The 22,091-nt window shown below is 38.3% G+C and overlaps 1 protein-coding gene across 1 annotated transcript; it reads right to left on the bottom strand.

The window, feature by feature from the left end:
* Positions 1–4,744: 4,744 nt before the first annotated feature.
* oacyl (O-acyltransferase like) lies at positions 4,745–21,798 on the bottom strand. Its single transcript, XM_066710789.1, has 15 exons — positions 21,628–21,798; positions 18,590–18,723; positions 14,978–15,056; positions 14,375–14,510; positions 13,426–13,664; positions 12,364–12,534; positions 11,930–12,032; positions 11,493–11,594; positions 11,196–11,361; positions 10,784–10,863; positions 10,555–10,665; positions 8,280–8,403; positions 6,344–6,530; positions 5,703–5,845; positions 4,745–5,478 (listed from the first exon to the last, which is right to left on the bottom strand). The coding sequence occupies exons 1-15, from the start codon at positions 21,773–21,775 to the stop codon at positions 5,377–5,379; spliced, it is 2,025 nt and encodes a 674-aa protein (XP_066566886.1). The 5' UTR covers positions 21,776–21,798; the 3' UTR covers positions 4,745–5,376.
* Between the last annotated feature and the right edge of the window lie 293 nt (positions 21,799–22,091).

Raw genomic sequence — 22,091 nt, 5'->3', positions numbered from 1 at the left:
CAACCCAATAGAGCATCTTTGGGATGTGGTGGAACGGGAGCTTCGTGTCCTGGATGTGCATCCCACAAATCTCCATCAACTGCAAGATGCTATCCTATCAATATGGGCCAACATTTCTAAAGAATGCTTTCAGCACCTTGTTGAATCAATGCCACGTAGAATTAAGGCAGTTCTGAAGGTGAAAGGGGGTCAAACACAGTATTAGTATGGTGTTCCTAATAATCCTTTAGGTGAGTGTATAATGTTTCTGAGTATTTGGGGAATTGCCAATGTAAAGTACTCCCACACTGCAGCAGAAAATATCACAGAGATCACCAGAAGCACTTGTCTTGCACATGAGTGTTTAAACAATTAAATATATTTCTCAATTGATTTTCTTTTTCTAATGCACATTTCTGGAGTGCTTTCGGGGACTTTCGGAAACTGATATTATTTGGCTTCATGCAGTTGTGTTCGGACAGCCTTCATCTTTGATTTTGAATGTTTTTGGATAAAATCTTCAGTGAAATGATTAGACTGAATAATAAATATAAGGCTTATATGATATATATTCGGGAATGTAATATCCAAAGTAACCATGAAATACAAGCACAGACATTTCTTTCTTTGAAATGTGTTAAGACATACTCATCTGGTGCTAAGGACCTCTTCCTACTATGTCAATGTAGTGCTTACTAGTCAATTTCCTTATGGTTCCATAGAATCTGAACAGACATTTTTAGAACTCTGGATATTTTAGATTCTGTCCTGTTTTTCATTTTCTTTCTGTTTTCACTCCCAGTATGTCCCTAGAATATCTTAGAAAGTCAACAAAGCTTGGCACACTTTACAGATGAACATGGTGCTCCTCTGTGGACCCAATTAGGTGAAGATGTGTGTGTCTCAATCCAGGCTAAATCTTCCAATATGTATGTTCTGTGAAAATGTTAGGTGGCATCTTATATCAGTGAACATATGAAAAATGTCTTGGTTATAGACCCAAAACAACTGAATGTAACAGTTACTTGATAACTATGATATCTATCATCAAGGTTGTACGCAGGAGAAATGTTCCTTTGTTTTAGTTTGCTGCCCCTTCAAACAGTATGTGATCATCTTCATTGACTTGCACCTGCATGAGTTTTCAGAGAAGATTGTTCATAATCTGATTTATGTCCTGGAAATGATGATACATTTTGATATTAATAATCTGAAAAAAGTCGATCCTAAGCCGATTCAAGTGAAGGGTTTGAAACATCATTTGATGTGTTTTTGGTTTATTACTTAGGCCCTAAATGTCAGTTTGTTTACAGCAGCAATATTATGACCTGTATGCCAGGATATTTTGTTAAAGGTTAAAGAAATGTATTGACTTTTAGTGGACATTTGTTTGGGATATGGTTCTCCTGTGAGGGGCGGGACTCCCAAAGCATCTTATCAAGACTTGGAGAGTTGACCTGTAGATTGTTTCTATTTATGAATCAGAAGTGTTTCTCCAATACAAACAACAGGTTTTCCATTTCTTTTGTTTTTACAAACTTTTGAAATGAACATTAGTATTAATAACAAAAAGACCATGAAATGATACAATGAGAATATCATCCAAGTACTTAATGTGCTTTGTTACTTATTGAGTTGCCCTTTAAAATGTAATAGCTGTATTAGTTGTCTGACTTTAATACGTTACACTTAGTGACAGAAGCATGGGTCAGTCATCCCTTGATTGAATCTAACCTTCAGTAAATCAATGTAGTGACTCACATCGTGACAGCCTGGTATTCCTTCTTCAGACGGAAAGAAAAGGGTACTTGCATGAGGAATTGTGTTTTGTATGGGCATGTGGTTGATTTAGAAAATTGAATCCTTTTTAATACCATTATAAGTTTCTTCCCTTTAAGATGTTTAGGAAAAGAGATAATAGGTTTTATAATGCTGTAAGAGTTTCCTTTTTATCAAGAGCCTCACAAACAATCTAAAGTTGCTGCAGGTTTGTTATCTAGCTTGAGCGATCTGTATGTTAAGTTTGCGCATATTACTGTGATGATGTTTTAATGGCTTCCTGTGTAGTATTTTCACATTATCTTGCGTCATTATTGTTGTTAACAAATTACTTTTAATTTGGTATGTTTAAATTAATAAAAAATTAAGATTATTATATAGAACTGTTTTCACAGTTTTTGACATTCTAAGAGAAAGGTAGAAAAGCACAATATTTTCCTGGAAAATACTCCTAGAAATCCAGAAGAGGGCAATGTTTATTACATACTACAGCTAAGTAAGGTTAGATGTTCATACCCACACATCCAATTATACTTCTTCATTATCAGAGCATGAATCTTGCTACTTTATTTTTTGTTATAATCTGACATCTCTTTTAGTAGAACATAAAATAGTTGAATTAATTGTTCTCATTCTGATATAGTCAAGTAGTATTTGATAAAACATACACTCTAACTGTAAAACTAGTTAAACTTTGATTGACAAGGTAATTTTTGGAAAATTGCACCTTTAATTGTAGGTCTGGTTCTGCACCACTGTACAACAACGTGTGCTGACAATAAAAATAGAGCCAAGAAGAAGCTGATGATGAGAAACACAAAAATATTTATAGAGAAAATAGGCTTGTTTCATTGTTGGAGCTTTTGATGTGCAGGGAATCACTACCACTGTTGTGTTACAATTATTGTGTAAAATAAGCCTGGCTCACTGTTCTCTGCATTGTAGTCTTTATCATCCTTTTCACACCCTCTAGTCATACAGTGCATCAACAAAATCTAGACTCAACCATAAAGAAGACTCCAAAATGTTGTCATGTATTTGATGTGTACTATATGTGCAATACGCTATACATACGTGTAGTACAATTATATGAGAATTCTGTATGGGTGTGAATAAGTATGCAACTTTAATCTCTCTAGGGATTGGGCTTTTAGTACTCAACTGATAAAAGCCTCTATGTGGAGTGCAGGTTGAGCACTTGAGTCCAGACACCACTAGAGTGAATCTGGACGATGTCATAGGAGACTGACCAGCATTCCCTATGGGGTGGGATGCATCTTGACAAGGTCTACCAGGGTTGCTTTTTCCACATTTTAAAAAACAAAACAAGAGTGCTTTAAGAAAGGATTTTGTGTTTAGGAATAAAAAAGATGGTATCTGCTTAGTATGATGTATGTTTCTAAGCACGTTAAGCTGTTCCCCTATTGTTAACACTTTTATTATTCATATTTTATATTTTATCTTCTACTGCTATTATTTTTGAAATTGCATTTTGTTTCAGTTGCCATTAACAATTGGCATTTTTTGGGGGGTTTGGGATTTTTTTATTTTTATTTTTTTTTGGTCAGATGACTTATTTTATGACTAATGCAGCGCTTCTGATTCAGTGATGTTGCATAACATACACAATATTATTTTTTATATATATATTCAAGATCTTTTGACAGATTGAGAAACAGTCAACTTTTTAATTGGGTTCTTATCTGAAATGCTGACACCTACCCCATATGCAGGATGCATGGTTCTGCTGCATTTACCAAATACCAGTATGAGTGGTGCTTGAGGATTGCAGATCATTCTCATGTCTAACATCATGATTATGACCATTAATCTCATGCCATTAAGCTTACCAATTTATTGAGGTAAAGTACTTTAGCCTTATTTGCCTCACTGACCTAATTTAGTGCTTCAATGGCACTGTTTCCCTTATCAACCAGTCACCCCTCAGATTGTCACCTATCAGTGTGGTAAGTTCTAACAATTCAAAAAATAGTTCACAGGGTAGGGTTATTTTTGGAACCTAGCAGAAGAAGTTGCATTAGTAAAGAAAAGCAAAAACCTTATCTCTCAATAATCCATACTCGCCATGAGCTCTCATAAGTTTAGTACAGCTATCAAAACCAAAACAGACAGAGCAGTTTCACCATGGCACAATGTTTCTACATTCATTCTCCAGTGGCCCTCATTTTAAAGATTTAAAAATTCTAAAAAAAAAAACATGGATTGTGTTTCCAAATTATTTTGTACTTTCTTCTTTCTATATCAAGGTAACATCCTGTAATGCTATTAAATAAATAAGTCACCTACGTAGTTGAACAGTTACATTTGATCTCATAATGAAGCACTTTAAGAAGATCAGAAATAAATTGTATGAAAATAAGTTTGTCAAGTCATGACAAATTAAAAGCTTTTGTTTTCTGTTCTCCAGATTTTGAAGATTAATAACTTAAAGATCATAGACTGTGTTACTCTGATACCTAGCAATTAGTTTAGATGTATGATGGCCACAATATGATTAAAAATCGTACATGGAAAAAGCTTTGACTCAGTGCAGGTAGAGCACTTTGGTCCAGATATCACTGCTTTGAACCTTGGATATGTAAAAGCTAAGTTGACTGAAGCAGGGATTTACCCTTGGGCGCAATTTCCTGATATCTGCTGATGCAAAGCCTACGGGCTGAATCAACTAATCAGGAAAGACTACTGCCACATCTGATTGCCTACATTATTCAGCTTTTTGTGACCTGTGACTTTTTTTAAAGAAGATGAGGTCTCAACAGACAAAAGTGAAATACTAGATGTGATTCCACAACAAGTAGCTTATACCAGTGGAGATCCTGAAAGAAGCTGGAGAAGAAACAGCAAATTCTTGAAAATTACCAATGGATCTCAGGTGGGGGTTTAGGAAACTGGCTGGGAGTTCAAGAATTCTCAGATGCAAGACAACTGGTCTAAAACTGAATGAGTAAAACCCAAGTCATGTTTAATAGCTTTGTGAAAGAGAACAAATGGAAGTGTGTGACATCATTCAAAGAGTGAAAATATTAAAATGGCAATAGGCCTGACACATTGCAAGAAAAACAGAGCAAAGATGGACAATTGAAGCTATAGAATGGAATCAAAGAGGTGAAAAAAGACACGGAAGAAGAGCACATAAAAGATGGGAAGATGAAATTAGAAGCTTTTCTGGCAGGACCTTGAAAGGAAATACTATACATTGAAACAAGTGGAAATATCTTGTGGAGGCCTTCATCCAACAGTGGATTGATAAAGGCTGCTTCTGCTGATGATGATTTATAAAGAGAGAGAGGGGAGGGGGGGGGTTGTAAGATTTTACTGTGATGTTTGTGTTGCATTACACTACATTTTTTCTAAATTAAATATTAGAAGGTGTTGGCATTTTTGTTTTGTTTGATCGTTTTTCACCATGGATATCTGAAATCTGAAATGAAAAATACACAAAATAATCCAACAAAGTATAACATTAATTTAGCAAATACAATATTTAGCAATGCATTTAAAACAAAATCTATACATTTCACTCATTACAATTCACTTGTGTTACATCTTTGGTGCAGTACATTTGAGTCCTTCTTTTGGGGGAGAAGCCATACTTTATCAAACAGAGTTCTTCAGGAATAAATATGGCTTTTCAATCAGCACAGTTAATGCGTATCCCAAAATGACTGTCAGAGAGAGGTTGGCCATGAAAAGGTAAAACTGTAAATGAAAGGGAAAAATGCTTTCAGAACAGGCATAAAAATATAAGAAGGTTAGACGAGAAAATGTAGTACACATTTTCATTGCCGACTGAACGTCTTGGTAATTAGTTCATATTAGAGATACCAGTATTTATATTGCATTGTATCAAAGTGATAAGAAATATTTTTGTCAGCACTCTAAATTCTATTTTGACAGATAAAGATAAAATATACATTACTTACGAAGTTGAGGTCTGTATAATGGATTGAAGTCTCTTGCTTCCCATTGTATAAAATAATGAGAACAGGATGAATCATGTAGCAGGCAAAGCTGATATTTGAAAGTGGGACCCATATTTTCAGTGAAAGAAATCTGTTGATAAAACCTTTCAGAAAAGATAAAAGGTAAAAAGTTGAATAACTTGAATAACAAGCAGGAACTAAAGACAGCTGCAGTGCAGGCCTGGCAGAGCATCAACAGGGAAGAAACCCAGCATCTGGTGATGTCTATGGGCTCCAGACTTCAAGCAGTCATTGACTGCAAAGGATTTGCCACCAAGTATTGAAACTCACAATTTAATTCATGATTATGTTAGTTTGTACTTTTGAGCCCCTAAAATGGGGGGACCACATATAAAAATTGATGTAATTCCTACACTGTTCACCCAATTTGGATGTAACTACCCTCAAATTAAAGGTGAAAGTCTACAATCCTTTCAAATTGATTGTGGTGGCGTACAGAGCCAAAATGATGACAATTGTGTCACTGTCCAAATATTCATGGACCTAACTGTACTAGACCTTTACCTTAATACTTCATACCCCATATTTACCACGAAAATACACAATTCACAAAATAAAAGGCCCCCCATAATTAAATTTACCTCCATATCCCTCCTCACAAGCCAATATTATCCAAGCTACAGCCAGTGCCCACAGAGTGCGATGCAGGCCCTGGTAAACAGCATGAGCTGCTGAGGGGTATTGAGGGACCTCTTGTAAAACGTATGCCAGGCCGACCGATAAAGCCATGACAGAGAAAGTTGAAATCCAGCCGAGGACAACCTGCCACTGAATATAAACAACAAGTACTTGTGAGATTGATTTCCCAATGCAGTGTATCAAACGATATATTAGGAGATGACAAAGACTGAGTGGTACTGTTTCTGCAGTGTGTCTTGATTGTTGCTAGTGGCATATAACAGCAAGAATAGAAAAAAAACAAAACAAAACATGTATACATTATCAGAGGTGGACAGAGTACTGAAAAATCCTACTCAAGTAGAAGTACTGCTACTTCGATGAAAGTAGAAGTAAAAGTACTGGTATAAAAAAAACAACTCAAGTAAAAGTAAAAAGTAGCTCATTTAAAAAGTACTCAGAGTACAAGATGCTTAGTTACTTTCATCAAAGCATTGTCACATGATCTCCAAGCAAACACTAACTCTCTCTCTCTCTCTCTCTCTATATATATATATATATATATATATATATATATATATATATATATATATATATATATATATATATATATATATTTATACAGACGGGACAAATTAAAGGAGAACTCAACATAAAGTGTCTCAGTAAGGTACTGGGCCCCACGAGCCACCAGAAAAGCTTCAATGCTCTTGGCATGGTTTCTACGAATTTGGTGTTTTGATGATGGTGGTGGAGAGCACTGTCTAACATGTCAGTCCAAACTCTCCCATAGGTGTTCAATTGGGTTGAGATCTGGGAAGGCCATAGCATATGATTCACATAATTTTCATACATATCAAACCATTCATGCCCTGTGGATGCGGGCATTGTCATCCTGGAAGAGACCACTCCCATCAGGATAGAAATGTCACCATAGGATAAAGGTGATCACTCAGAAAAACTTTGTAATGATTTAAAGTAACCCTTCCCTCTAAGGGGACAAGTGGACCCAAACCATGAAAAACCTATTTGAAACCAAACCATGAAAAACCCTATACAGTGTAACAAAGCCTCCAGACCCCCTCACTTTAGGGGTCAATCTGTCAGGCCTGTACCATTCTCTTGGTGTCGTCACACACTCCCACTTGTTGAGAACACTAGCCAGTTGAGCGTCTTTGTGACTGAAGCTCCTGCCTTAATGACCCCTCTTTCAAAGTCACTTAGATCATTTCCTCTTGCCATCTTGATCCAAAATCAAGGTCAGCTGGGCCTGCTCAGCATTGTTATACATGCCACAGAGCATGATAGGATGTTAACTGCTTAATTGTATCATGCAGTACACCTGTTTGGAGGCATCTGCATTTGTTATGTTCCTCCACTCATTTATTCAGGTTTTTCCTTTAATTTGTCACCCGTTTGAATATGTATTTATTTAAATATCAGCAACAGCCATTTACATATAGAGAGTAGTCACAATCTGGAACAAACTCCCCAACAATGTGGTAGATGCTGAAAATTTGGGAACATTTAAAAATAGACTGGATAGGATCCTTGGATCACTCAGTTATTAATGGACACCAAACGAGCACGATGGGTCAAATGTCCTCCTCTCGTTTGTAAACTTTCTTATGTTCTTATGTTCTAGAAATAATATTCATAATACAAACGTTTAAATCAATAGAACAGTTACTTTATTGTTAGCCACCCCTGTACATTATTGTGGACTGGGAGACACTGATCAAATTACATTTAATATTGACACATTTAAAGAGTAAAATGTGTGGTAATGATCTTGATAAATGGTTTAGGCAGCAATATTGATTGGTTATGATCTGCATGTAGAAATTAATAAGAAGATGAAAGTATGGAATGAAGTAAACTTATAATAAATAATCTTACCTTATGTTCCAAAATGTCACCTTTCTTAGTCTTCATTAATATTCCTAGAAGAATCCCAACCAAATATGAACCATATCTTGTGTATGGTTTGTTATAATAATACTGAAAGTAGCTGATATAGGCCCTGAAAGACAAAGTTAATGCTGGATTTGGAAGAAAAGTATTGTCTGGAGAGCCTTATAGACTTCTGACTTAAAGCTATTTTGCCGAGTCAATTTGTCATAAATTCAACCAAGATCACTGTTTCCAGGTTTTAATTAGGTAGGGCCTAAGAGTGCCAATCACATTCTATGCAAAATGATCTGCAGAAAACAAACTGTTAAGCTAACAGTATGATTTGTAAAATATATATTGAAAGCTGCCTATTGTTATATCATAATCAATAAGTCTGTATCAGGCCAATATCTTCATAATAAAACACAAAATTAGGTTTGCAATGCAACCCTGGTTCTCTGAAAGAATAAAAAGTGTAATTGGTACGGGAAATGTGCCATGCATGTGAGAGGTTCTGAGATTTTATGTTAAAGCTGCTGATATGCCCTTCAGTTGGTTGATCCAGAAACTCTCCACTTTTTTCTGCTTCTGGATGATACAATTAGGGTTGCATGGCATCCTAATGTTGTCATTCAATTCAAGGAGAAATCATCAGAATGGGAATAGCTTATTCTGGCTTTCACAAAGTAGGAAGTAAGGTGGCTTTAGGGCACACACGCAGCTCTTCAGGGACGTTTAATAATGACCAAAGTCTGTAGCCCCACAAGGAAGTACAGACCACACTGTGCCATGGCACCAGCACACTATAATATACTCAGAAGTGTGAATAACACAAGGAGTCTCAGATGTAGAGGGAATCCCCATAGGAGATCGCTCAAAGTCTAAACACTAGGAGAGATCCAGCATTGAAGTGTTGATGAAAGAGGCCCCTGATCACAGACCAGCAGCACTACAGGGTGAAGACTCCACCCCAATGGGCCCGGCCCACCTCCATGTTATTTCAATGGGGCAGGTGGGTCACTTGGAAAGATTACTGGTTTGACTAGGCAGTAAGACTCATCAACTTCTGGCCACCTTTGTGATAGATATTTGCCACTTCCGATGTATTCTGTCCTCACCAGTATGTGACTCCCCCAGAGTTGTGGGTAGAGGTGACAAAGGCCAAGGAAGATCAATTGGAGCTCTTAGGAGTTGATGTGTGCCCCAGATGTCTTGAGTACCGAGATGTTCAGAGTTATGTCTTTGGATGCTGCATACTTTGGTAAGAACCTCTCTGGTATCACACAATTCTGTAAGATATGCTAAAGCAGAGCATATTTCGCTATCATGAGAGATCTTTTCTCCCTCCACGTCTGTCTCCTGGCAGCCTGTAGCTTAACCATTCTATGGTAACTATGGTATGCACCCATGTAAACAGATAAGATTAATGTAATTATTGAGTTCATCTTATGACCTTAGTCCTAGGCAGAAAGGGAACCATTTTCATTACCATCTCAGCAAACCAACTAATCTAAGGAGTCCATGGTGTCATATGATCTGAGCTCATATTATAGATGTGCTCACATATGATTGGTCCGGTTAAAACCTTTAACAGTCCATCTGGACAAAGAAATCTAGAGAAGACCATGGAAGAATATCAGAGGAAGAGGAAGCTGCCTGTTGCCAACCAAGACTAGTGCAGAAAATACCTTAGTTATATAATAAATATATGTTTTACACTTACTAGCAGTAAGTTCTTTTGAGACAGAAAATGTACTCTCCATAGACTCCCACGAGCAGAGAAGCAAGAGTTGAGGTTCAGTGGAATTCAGTGAAGAAGGATGGAAAAAGGACATGATTCTTCTTCATCCCACTAAAGGGCCTGTCAGCAGCTTTGACATAAATAAAGTCTCAGAACCTCCCTCGTGTGTGACACATTTCTCACACTGTTGATGGCTTTTTGAATTGGAAGAGGAAGATATTTTGTTTCTTTAATAATTGGAATCGTCAGTTGTCAAATCAATTCACCACTGCGACTCTTGTGCTAACATAGGGAGGATGTAGGCAGCTAATAAACAACCTCCAGTACATGTGTTGGCAAGTGTCTCTAGAAAATGCAAATTCACAGATCAAACAACAGGAGCTCTAGTATGGTGGGGAAGAGTCTTTCAACTGTCAATGATGACAATGCAGACCCATAGAGGTGCCCAGTAAGCTATAGGAATCATTGGTGTGACCAGCCACAGGCAAGCTGGACTTGGCCAAATACATGCTGTCCTGTGGGTATTCATAACAGGCTTACAATGTAGTCGGTTGATGCACTGGTAGCTGTAGGAAAGCAGTCAGCAAGGCTCCAACAAGACAGGAGATTAGCAGGAGAATGGTTGCTATTGCAATCATAGCATATTTGCTCCTGCAACATAAAGGTGTAAATTACATATTGTTAGTATCTCACATTATATCAGTCAGCTTCCTGATTAAAACATGCCTTGTTATATAGCAATTAAATACTTATAGCATAGTTGCATTACCTTCTGTAGAGGAAAATAAGGAAAGGAGTTGTGATATAGAACTGGAAATCAGCAGAAAGGTACCAAGTCCAAGGTGCACACTTCAAAGCAAAATAAATCACTGTCATAATAGACACTAAAACAGGCAATACCTTGGGTCTTCACCCCTTATCTAGGAAACCTACATGTTATACAACTGAGACAAAGAGTGTCTTATTAGCCAATATTAACGTTATTTGTTTCATGTAGAATTACATCAGTACTAAGACTTATGGTTTAAATAAGGTAGTAGAGTACATGTATATTAAGCATTGCTAGGAAGTCTATTACAGTGTTACAACTACTTGCAAAAAGCAGTTTGCCTGAAAATATTCCTTTGCATTGATATTTTGTAAGTGCAAGGGGCATGCAATATGAGTGAAATGTAGCTTACCATGTCAGCAGTTGTGAATAAGTTATTTATAAGCAATACATTTGACCACCAGTATTTTTTACAGTTGTCTATCCCAAACTCTACGATGAACCAGAAGGAGCCTTTGGAGATAATGGAGAGCAGCCCGATACATAGGCACACTATGTAAAGGTGGAGTGGCTGGATTCTTCCGAGCACAATTGAAATACAGAAACAATAGTTTATTATTAATTTAATTGGTGAAGAGCCTAATGTACAATATATATATATATATATATATATATATATATATATATATATATATAATCAGAAACATACCTTTTAAACCTTTTGAACCAAAAGTTTGCAACCAGTGATACACTCATGGTGTCATCTGCTTTCTGAATTAAACTGAAGAAAGACTTTACACTCAAAAGACCACTGGAACAAGAATACAAAATAAACAGCTATTAACAGAAATACATCTAATTAACAAATCTACTCTAATTACAATATTTGGCACTTTATTGAAATATCACAAGTTGACTCCTCACTTCAAATTCTAATTAGTGTTATTAAAGGGATACACACAGAGGGGTCCTACATTGCATTCCTGTTGTTTGTTGCCATGTAGAATTTTAGGGTTTTTACTAATCACTGCTGCATGTGTTTGTATTACTATTAGTAGTGGTGTAGTCCTACTAATTTGGTGGCAATTACATAATTTTTACTAGACATATAATGCAAAAAAGTATATTCAGCAGAGAAGTCCTTACCCAAGCAGCAGAAAAGTGTCTACAGCTAAATAGACAGGCCCACTGTATGCAAGGACATACAAGGGATTACTCTCGACTGTCTCTTTCCATCGCTTAAAATTATCTGCAAGAGAAAACACATTAAATTATGAAATATTATGGATCACTACAAATAACTGGAAATTATTAAATAGTAAATCTTTAAACTTATATGTTAATAGTAATGCTTAATAACTCTAATCTTCATAAACAATAACAATAGCTGCATAGATATTATAAAAATATCCCACTACAATAATAAGAAATAATTTGTACCATAATTAATTTGATTTTGCAGGGGCCTGTATATATATATATATATTGAACCCTAATTGTTGATGTTTCTTTTTGAGTTTTTAGTTAATTTTTTGTTGTTATATTAAATGTCTCGCATATTAATTTTGATGTCACACTACCTAAGTTGTTCCAAGCACTTAGCTGAACATTATGTCCAGAAATGATCCAGAGAAGACTCAAGACACGGATCCCATTGAGTGAAGAATAACTCCCCTTCATGCTTCTTGTTGACAAGGCTCCTGAGACCCAGTTCTGCAGGGATAAGCCTTGCAAAACAGTATACAAGTAGTCTAAAGAAGAGAATAAATATTTGAAATATATTTGAAATATTATAATACCAAAAATGCAATACTATGAAATGGAATAAGTTAAAATGCCTAAAATCAACAAACAACTGGTACATTTTCCAGAGATGTTTAAAGAAAGATGTAAACCTAAGAACATCTTAACATGCCAGAGTTATTTCAACTGGCATTGAGTAAATTAGCCTTTTTATAGCAAGTGAACTTGTATATTACTGCACTACTTGTTTTGATATGTAGTGCAGTGCTATATTCCTTAAGAGGTTCATGTTAGTCTTCCCCATTCTTGCCATTAGAGTTTGCTAATTGGAGGTATTGCGTTTCATTCAAATTTCATTGATTGGAACAGAAACCTTTTGTAATGGAAATAGCAGAGCTTTAAAAATGCAGATTATGAAGGGTTACAAACAAGAGGAGTCTATTCAGCTCATCTTGCTTTGCTTGTTGCTTAGAAGCTAAGCAGTCCGAGATTGGCATCCAGCTGTTTCGTGATGGATCCCAGAGATTCAACTTCAATGGCTGTGTTTACATGCTGTTATGAGTTCAGCATAGATGGTTTTTGGTTAATTTTGTATTAATTCAACAAATCCCTGCTTTGGACATTTATGCTTTCTTGTGTTACTATCTGTTTATTTTTTTGGATTCAAACAGTACCACAATGCATTCAAAACTGTAAACAGAAATTACCACCTTAAATAAGCTTGAGATTAGGCCCACATAAAACTTTACAGTTTAACACACCCTCAAATGCCAAATTAAAAACAGTATTTGATGAGTATTAGTTAGGAAGAAAATCCCTCTGGAGGGTGGGTCAAAACTTGAATTAGGTTTTACCCCTGGTGTGGTTTACACAAAGACAAAAACATAAATCTTACTTACTCTTTTTGCTGTTGACTTCTTCAGCATCACTGCATTCCTGTTTACAGTTCTCCTTAACCGCACTGCCATTTTTACTGCTGTTTGGTATGTCCTTTGAGGGGAGGGTTCCATAATGGTTTGAATTGCATTTAAAAGTGATGGCAGTCCCAGGTAGGATTTCTCTTCCACGTTTCCATTTGAGAACAGCAGTGTATATGGTTGCACCAAGAGGTATTGCAGTTGACACAATGCACACAAGCCTGCAAGCAGTATAGACATTATTATTATTATTTGTAGTAGTAGTAGTAGTAGTAGTAGTAGTAGTAGTAGTAGTAGTAGTAGTATTGTGATTTGATGTGATTAGCATTTGGTGACAGAATCACTGTGTAATTAATAATTCAACTTGCAGCAGACAGGTTTTTAGCTTTTTTAACTTCCTAACTACTCATTTCCTGTGTAAAGTGTCATGTCTCAACTGTTCTATAGGATAATCCTGAATAACTTTATTATTCACACTAACAAATCACTTTATAGGTCAATTTATTTAGCACATGTGTTTAACTGATAGGCCATTAAAGCTTTAGATTTCCTTTTAACTTGTGAATTCTGTTTTTTCTTATGTATAATAATAATTCAAATGTATTATCAATTTTACGAAGACCATTAATGAACTTTAATACTTTAATTATACCCTGTAGTATACAACTCCTTATATACTTCCAGTTCACCACAAATTAACAAAACGAGGCTGAATTGGAGTGCTCCCAGAAATAATTAAATAATTAAATAATACATTAATTTCTAGTTGTATATATGTGTCCTCAGTGAAACACACATAACTTAAACTATACTTACATCCCTCTACAAAGCAAAGGCAAATGAGCATGTTACTCTCTGTGCTACTTTGTAGTGTATAACTATGTTGAAAAACCTATCAGGATGCAATTTCTATTTGTAAGTTCATACTTACAGACAAATCATAGCAGATGCATCTGGGAATACACTTTTAGCAAAACACTCAGTCATGTAAACATCTTGTGAAGAGTCCAGAAGGAACACAGATGGAATAGGGGGTACCATTGACCTATTTTTATACTGGAATGTTTCTGCCAAAACAAAATTTAAAAGAGATAGAGAGAAGAGAGGGAAAAAAAGTGATTATATGCCCTCCTGTGTATTTCCTTTCTCCTACACAGAAGCTGAAGGATGTGGCTGTATCCGTCTGGAGGATGAGGTGTAGGATAGTCCTGCCAATGTTCAAGGGGGTTAATGTAAAGATGGATAAAACAGTAAATGTAACTATTAAAATAGTGTCATAGATATCATGGCACCTGGAAAAATATTAACTTAACTTTATTGAGTTCTATCACATGCAATAAGCAAAGGAATTAGAAAGTGCTAATGTTTTAATATTTTTATGAAATGTGGAACACTTCTTAAGTAAATAATATATATATATATTCTTGTCAGATTCAATACTGTCATGGTTGTTAATTTAAAATGTGGAGCTAAGGCAACCATGGGCTACAGTTTCTGTGAAGCTGTGGTTGTGTGGCAAGGAGGAAGCACTTACCGTAAACAACTAGTGTTTGTACTTCAACTTCATCACAGGAATCAGGGACACATATACCAACAAAGTACTTTACTTGATCCTGTGTGAAAAAATATATCGCAAAACATAGATGATTCACAATGCTTAAGCAACTGGGAAACTGATTTTATGTTCTTGTTGTTATCTTTCAATTCAGAAGCACTGCCCAAGGGGGAGGAGTTTCTGCACACTTCCATATGAACCCGATCGAAAATGTCACTCTATCAAAGCTGCCATTGGCCCCTGTGCTCATCACTCAAACAGGTCCCTTCCCACTTCCTGTTTGATAAAAGGTGGAATCAGCGCAGGCTATTTCTCTTTTACCATTTTGCTGGACCCAAGAACATGCTCTCTCTGTATCTTGTGTGTTTTTGTGCATTAGACTCTTTAATAGTGGTTGGTTGGCTTTATGGCTGTGTCGTTCACCACCATATTAATATTGTGTGTCTCTATTTGTGTGTCTGTTTAGTTATTTTGATAGCTAACCTGATTTCTGTTCCATCTAGGTTCCAGGGCTCTGTCTGTGTTTTCGGTTTCAGTTTCGGAACACAAATAGGACATTTAAAAATAAATAGTTGTGTCTATATATAGTGTCTTATATATTCCGACTGTGTGCTGTGCTGTTTTTTTGTCCACAGGGCTTTTTCCTTCACAGCAGGAGCACTAGCAGCTGCAGTAAAATCCAAGGCACGGCGGCCTGGCTTAAAGCCTCGGTGGTAGTAAGAGATCTAAGGTGGTAGTAAGAGTAAGGTGCTCCTCCTCCAGCTTGCGCCCGCACTACAGCCCACAGCTGCGGCTGCAGGAGATCTCGCTCTCTCAGCTCGCTGAGAAAGAGCACTGCTACGCCTCCTTGTCCATGTGTGCAGGCCTTGGTTTTTCACGGTATGGATGATGTTTTAATACCCACGGCCGCATGTGCCCCCACCTGTGCATGTGAGTGACAAGGGAGAGTGATGGAGCACTGACCATGGGCGCTCTCCTCCTCTCCCGTGTCATCGCTGGGCCCCTCCCTGTCACATTGTCGGCCCGGGATATCAGGCTCCATGGACAGGCAACGCGATGAGGCCATCCTTGCTCTCAACACCGGAATGGACGAAATCTGCGCCCTGTTGGCTGCACAGGCAGCACAGGCTCAGGCAGCAAAGCCCCCCCCCCAACACGTGTTCCATGTTCGAAAGGGGTCAGCGCTCACGGCGGCCAACACGGGCCCTCCCATTGTTGCCTGACCTCCTGGAAGAACTCAGGGCAACTTGGAACCACCCGGCAACAGCTCCCACCCTACCAAGGACAGGGGAAGCTTATGCCAGGACCCAGGGTGGACTTCCGTAGCCACCATAGCCATGCTTGTCTCCTTGCCTCCGCTGTCAGTGGAGCCACGCGACCTGTCTTGCCCCAACAGAGAGTGTCACGTCACGGAGGCGCTGCTCCGATGATGTGGCCCTATATGTGGCTCAGCTCGTCAAGCAGTCAGAACAGGAGGATGCATCACCGACCCCGCCCCCTATCGCGGAGATCGCAGCGCCAGTGGACCAGTTGGTGACTATGATGCATCACAGGGCTAGGGCAACGGGGCGGTCACTGGCAGCCATTGTTGTGGCATGCTGCCAACTCTGGCTGTCCCAGGCACGCAGCGTCCCTGAGGCGGACAGAACCCGCGTGATGGATGCCCCAATCTCGCCGGGATTTACCTTCAGTCCCACCGTGGAGGAGATGATATCCTTTACCCTCCAAGAATGGGAGCAGTCTCTGCAGCTGGCCCGGGTCTACCCTGTAGTTCCCCATGCCCAGCCACGGCTCCCAGGCCACAGCCTAGGCTTCAGCCCCACCCTCCTGCCGATCTTTGCCAGGATCTCACTGGCAGGCAGGCGCTCCCCAGGTTGGCCACCCTGGCCCACGGCAGCTCATAGTAGGAGGAGGCCTGGCCTGACCCCACCTCCCCCGCCACCCGAGCCCTGTCCCTGAGGCTCACCCTTACACCCCCCAGCAACTCTCATATTATCAACAACGCACCCAAGACTCTTGGGTGCTCCAAATTATATCAGTCGGCTACACCCTACAATTCCAAGTACGTCCGCCCCCCTTCCAAGGCGTGGTGTGGACGCGAGTGAGGGACCTGTTGCAGTGCGCAGCACTCGCCGCTGTCCTGGAAAAGCGAGCACTCCGTGAAGTGCCCCCTTCGGAGCAGCAGGAGGGATTCTATTCCCCATACTTCCTATTGCCCAAGAAAGATGGCGGCATCCACCTCAAGGTCCTGTGCTTCAAGATGCGCTTCAACCTGTGCACCATGTCCCAGGCCATCAAGCTAGGCAACTGGTTCACCATGGTGGATCTGAAAGATGCTTACTTTCTCCACTTCACTTTCGAAGGCCAAGAGTTCGAGTTTGCTGTTCTCCCCTTTGGTCTGTCACTAACCCCATGCACTTTCTCCAAGTGCATGGACGCGGTGTTAGCCCACTTGTGTTGTCAGGGGGTCCGCGTCCTCAACTATCTAAACGACTGGCTGGTTTGTTCTCACTCGAGGGAGCAGGTTCAGAACCACATGGACCTGATTCTAGACCACTTATCTGGATTGGGCCTCCAGGTAAATTGAGAGAAGAGCCATCTAACGCCAACACAACAGGCAAAGTTCCTCGGACTGCACCTCGATTCAGTTGCCATGCTCACCATGCTGGCACCAGAGAGAGTTGCTTCCATACACTGGAAGGCACTTCGTTGGTGGCGGAGCCCTTGCAATCTGACCCTCTGTGTGCCCCTTGGGCCAGTCTACCATTGAGTAGTCATGATGACAGAAGCCTCCAAACAAGGTTCGGGAGCTGTCTGCAACGGACGTGGAGTCCGAGGCAGGTGGACAGAGCCCGCACGGGCCCTCCATATCAACGTCCTGGAGCTACAAGCAGTGCTCCTTGGACTACGCCATTTCCTGCCAGTCCTACGGGACAGACATGTGCTGGTTCGGACAGACAATGGAAAAGTGGGAAGGGACCTGTTTGAGTGACGAGTGCAAGGGCCAATGGCAGCTTTGATAGAGTGATGTTTTCAATCAGGTTCCTACGGAAGTGTGCAGAAACCTCTCCACCTTGGGCAGTGCTTCCTTTTTCAGAAAACCAAGGTTGCATTCGCAACACATCCTTTTACTTATTGACTCAAGTACTGATTTATTCTTATTAGCAAGAGTAAATGGAATACAATTGTATGTTTAGGGGAATGAGAAATACAGGAAATACAGAAATACAAAAATGCTTTCAAACTATACAAGTCCTGTGTCAAGTTAAAGGGAACACACACATTCTTTCTCAATAACAATTGCTATATTAATATAGCTATCCTTGCTTAAATCTCTGAAGAGTCTGTCCAGTGAGGATAAAATGTATTTTTTGACACTGATTCTTTGATGTCACATACTTGGTAGTGCAATAGATATTCAGAATACATTTGACCACCAGTACTTTAGCAGAATAGCAGAATCCTCAGTTAAAATCTATGTGCTGTCATACATATTGAAGCAGGGTTAAGTTATGATCAGTTGTGACTTGGTCATAACTGCATCTTAATTGCCAGAGCTAATTATTGTGCTTTGTTCGAAAGCCACCTTACCTGATTTAAAATGACTTGACAGTACTGGCCACTGAAATTGTGTGCCTGGACTAATAAACACTCATGGGGAGAGCCAGGTCGATTGATGTTTCCACCTTCAAAGTCACTCCCCATTTTCCCAAAAGCATCATACACTGCAAAGAGAAGAGTAGAACAAGCAGCTCAACCATTAATGGTTTCCATTCGGAGTACAGGTTGGGCAGCACAGTTAACATGAATAGGGAGTGCAACATGTACATCACAGAGCGCAGCTAATCTCAATACCAACCAAGAATACTTTTGGTTTCCTTAGACTCTTTACAGTTAATACAGCTGTAATCACTATTTTGACCATTCTCCCAATATAATATTTTCCCCATCTCGATCCCCTTGGAATCTACCACACTCTCTCCTTCTTCTTCCGGCACGCATTCAGTTCAAGACTTTGACCCTCACCTACCGCTGTCTTGACCACACTGCACCAAGCTACCTTCAGTCACTCGTCTCTCCATACATCCCCTCCAGACCACTGCGCTCCTCCAGTGCCAGAAGGCTAACTCTGCCTCCTCTCCACTCTCCCTCCTCCAGAGCCACTCCTTCTCATCCCTGGCCCCTAAGTGGTGGAACGACCTGCCCACTGAAGTCAAAACAGCAGAGTCCTTGACCTCATTGCGGCGCTTACTCAAGACGCATCTCTTCCGACAGCACTTGTAATATTAGTCCTCTATCCCTGCTAGATAGCACTTCAGCTTATTATGCTCCTCTCGTTCTTGTTTTCCTCCTTGCTCCCTTTCCCATAGCCCTCGTCTGTAACCCTACATCTTGACAGCACTTAGCTTTCACCATCCAGGATGTAGGAAGTATCTTACTGTACTTGTGTAAATTGTAAATTGGAATCTGTAAAATGTATTTTGAATTGTTATGTTTTAGCTAAGTTGAACTTGTAATGATTGATGCCTTGTACTTCTCTAATAATAATAATAATAATAATAATAATAATAATAATAATAATAATAATAATAATAATAATAATAATATAAGATAGCAGTGTACAGAAACCTAATTTATTTTGCACATTAGTTGTCAGATAAATCCACTAAGGTATGGAAAAAGAAGATGCTTATAATTAAGTTCAGAATGAAAATCGTGTCTTATTGGGACACTAAATCTACTTAAATATATTGTCTGTTCATAAACTGCGATTATATTGATGAATAGCACCACTTATTGAACTCTCTCATCTCTCAATTAACCATAGTGACCTCTAGTACTGTCACAGATAGGGTTGCTGCCTGCCCCCATAATCCCAATACATACAAGACAAGCCAAACTGCCTCTTATGCTACCTGCCTTTAGTTTCCTAATTTGCAAAAGAAAACATGATTATCAGATGTAAAATGAGTTTCCGAGTGTCCTCATGAAATAATAACACCCAAATAGAGCTTTAAAATCATCTGACATTTACCTGACTGGACTAATAAGATTGGATGACTCTTTGCTGATAAAATATGTTAGTATTTCTTCCACTAGTTAAGACTTTATGACTGCTGATCTGGGAAAGGGTCTGGTAAACCTCTCCTGTCACTGCAGTGGCATTCGAAAGTTTGCTTACTGATACAATTTTACAGACAGTCATCTTTATAGTTGTTTCCTTGGCTGAATCATTGTTCTTCAAACTGAGAATGTATTATTAATCTTTTATTAATTGTGAATCAATGATTTGTAACATTAAAGGCCTTTGCACACTGGATCCGATGATGCATCCGATATTTACGTGCGTGAAATTAGAAAAAAACTAGTTTGCATCTCAGCTTGCACACTAAATCTGTGATTGTCATACGATGGTGATGCGTACATTTTGGAATGAAAACATCAATTTTTACGTGCGTTAAAAATTACAAATGACAGGAAGACGTGGATTGATGGAAAAGCTCATCATCTGTGTGTCTAACCACGAAGAAGTATACAACAAAGCAAATAAATATAGACAGATGTATGGCAGCTAGAATTCTCCTATAACAACAAAAATGTGACTCACATTATTTACAAAGATTTGCACTTTCAAATAAATAGTTTAATGATGAACCTGCATTCTGCTTTTGTGTCTTTATGGTGAGGTGTAGGTTTTGTGCGACAAGGTGTTTTATTTATTTATTTTTTTAATATCATTGAAGTTGAGGAGATAAAGAAACAGTGGCTTAGCTTGTGACACACACACCAGTGCAAGGAGCAGGACAGGCTGTGTACCTGGTGTGGTTTCAACTGATCCAATGTTCAATTTCCTTGACGGACAATTTTCTGGAACTACTATCAGTCCATAAAAGCACACATTGTTCTACAAGTTTCAAATACCTCCATCTTAGTGCTTTGTTTTTGTTCTTTGTCTTCCCAAATCCATTGGGACATTCAATAAAAAATAAAAAAAAGCTAAAACTAATTAAAAATGGAAGCTTAGATTCAGAATATCCTCTCATTTTAAATAGGTGCGACAGGTCTCTGTTCACGTCTCTGGAGGGTAAATAAAGAATCTTTATATAATAATTTCATATGTGTCACATTGTGATGGGCATCTTTGCCACATTCTGTTGCACAGTTAGAATATATATATATATATATATATATATATATATATAAAAATATAAACTTTGAATTTTGTGCAACAACGCATAAATACATTCTGAACTTGTTTTAATGCATAGAACCATGTGATTGTGACAGGAACTTGTTTAGTGATGATACATGATGAATGTTTATTTAAACATTTCCTTTACTTACTTTTAATGTCATGAACACAATACAATTAAAGAATAAAAGTGGAATATGTTTAATATTTATAATGGTGTATTTCAGGGTAATCTATACATTAAGGAAATTAAGCCAATTATGCCATAGTAGTTCCTAAACCATCAGTTCATATGTTCTTCCCATAAACTAAATTTCCAGAAATCAAACATTGACTACAATAAATAAATCATCATTCTGTTGAACATTACATTACAGAGCATTACAACATTAAACATTATCAGATCATCCAACATTAAACAACAAAGTGTACTTACTCAGCACAGCATATTCTCTTGGTTTTTCCATATTTAGATCTGAAATAAACATTTTAGTGTCCTGCATACATTTCCTTGAAATATTTCCTTCAAATGCACTGCAGCATACGACAAGATAAAGGACAGGAAAGCACTTCAGAGATAACATGTTGAGATTGTGAGTTATAGTTAATCAGTTTGGTTTAAATAATGCTGGAAAAAGACATGTGATCTGAAAAACAGAAAAAAAAATCATCACACAAACTGAGTTAAGTAATATCCATGAAAATTGAAGACTGTGCGTTCATAATTAAGCAGGAAGCTTTTTTTTTTGTATAAGGTAGACAGATTTCATCTTTGGGATATTTGCTTTTGACATCTGTGTAGCTTAACCTGCCTTTAAAATCACTATTAAAGTATGATAAGGAAATGACCATCTTTGTCATGAACCAAATACAAATAAATGTGAATTTAAAAAATATCTT

This window comes from Amia ocellicauda, chromosome 8 (assembly GCF_036373705.1).
Source record: "Amia ocellicauda isolate fAmiCal2 chromosome 8, fAmiCal2.hap1, whole genome shotgun sequence".
In the NCBI taxonomy this organism is placed as follows: domain Eukaryota; kingdom Metazoa; phylum Chordata; class Actinopteri; order Amiiformes; family Amiidae; genus Amia; species Amia ocellicauda.
This window is presented reverse-complemented; position numbering and strand designations above follow the sequence as displayed.

Coding starts and splice junctions, on each gene's coding strand:
- oacyl (XM_066710789.1), bottom strand. CDS start 21,775: ATGTTATCTCTGAAGTGCTTTCCTGTCCTTTATCTTGTCGTATGCTGC. Junction 18,724..21,627: donor AAGAGAATATGCTGTGCTGA/GTAAGTACACTT, acceptor TTCTCTTTGCAG/TGTATGATGCTTTTGGGAAA. Junction 12,535..13,425: donor AGAAGTCAACAGCAAAAAGA/GTAAGTAAGATT, acceptor TCTCTTCTTTAG/ACTACTTGTATACTGTTTTG.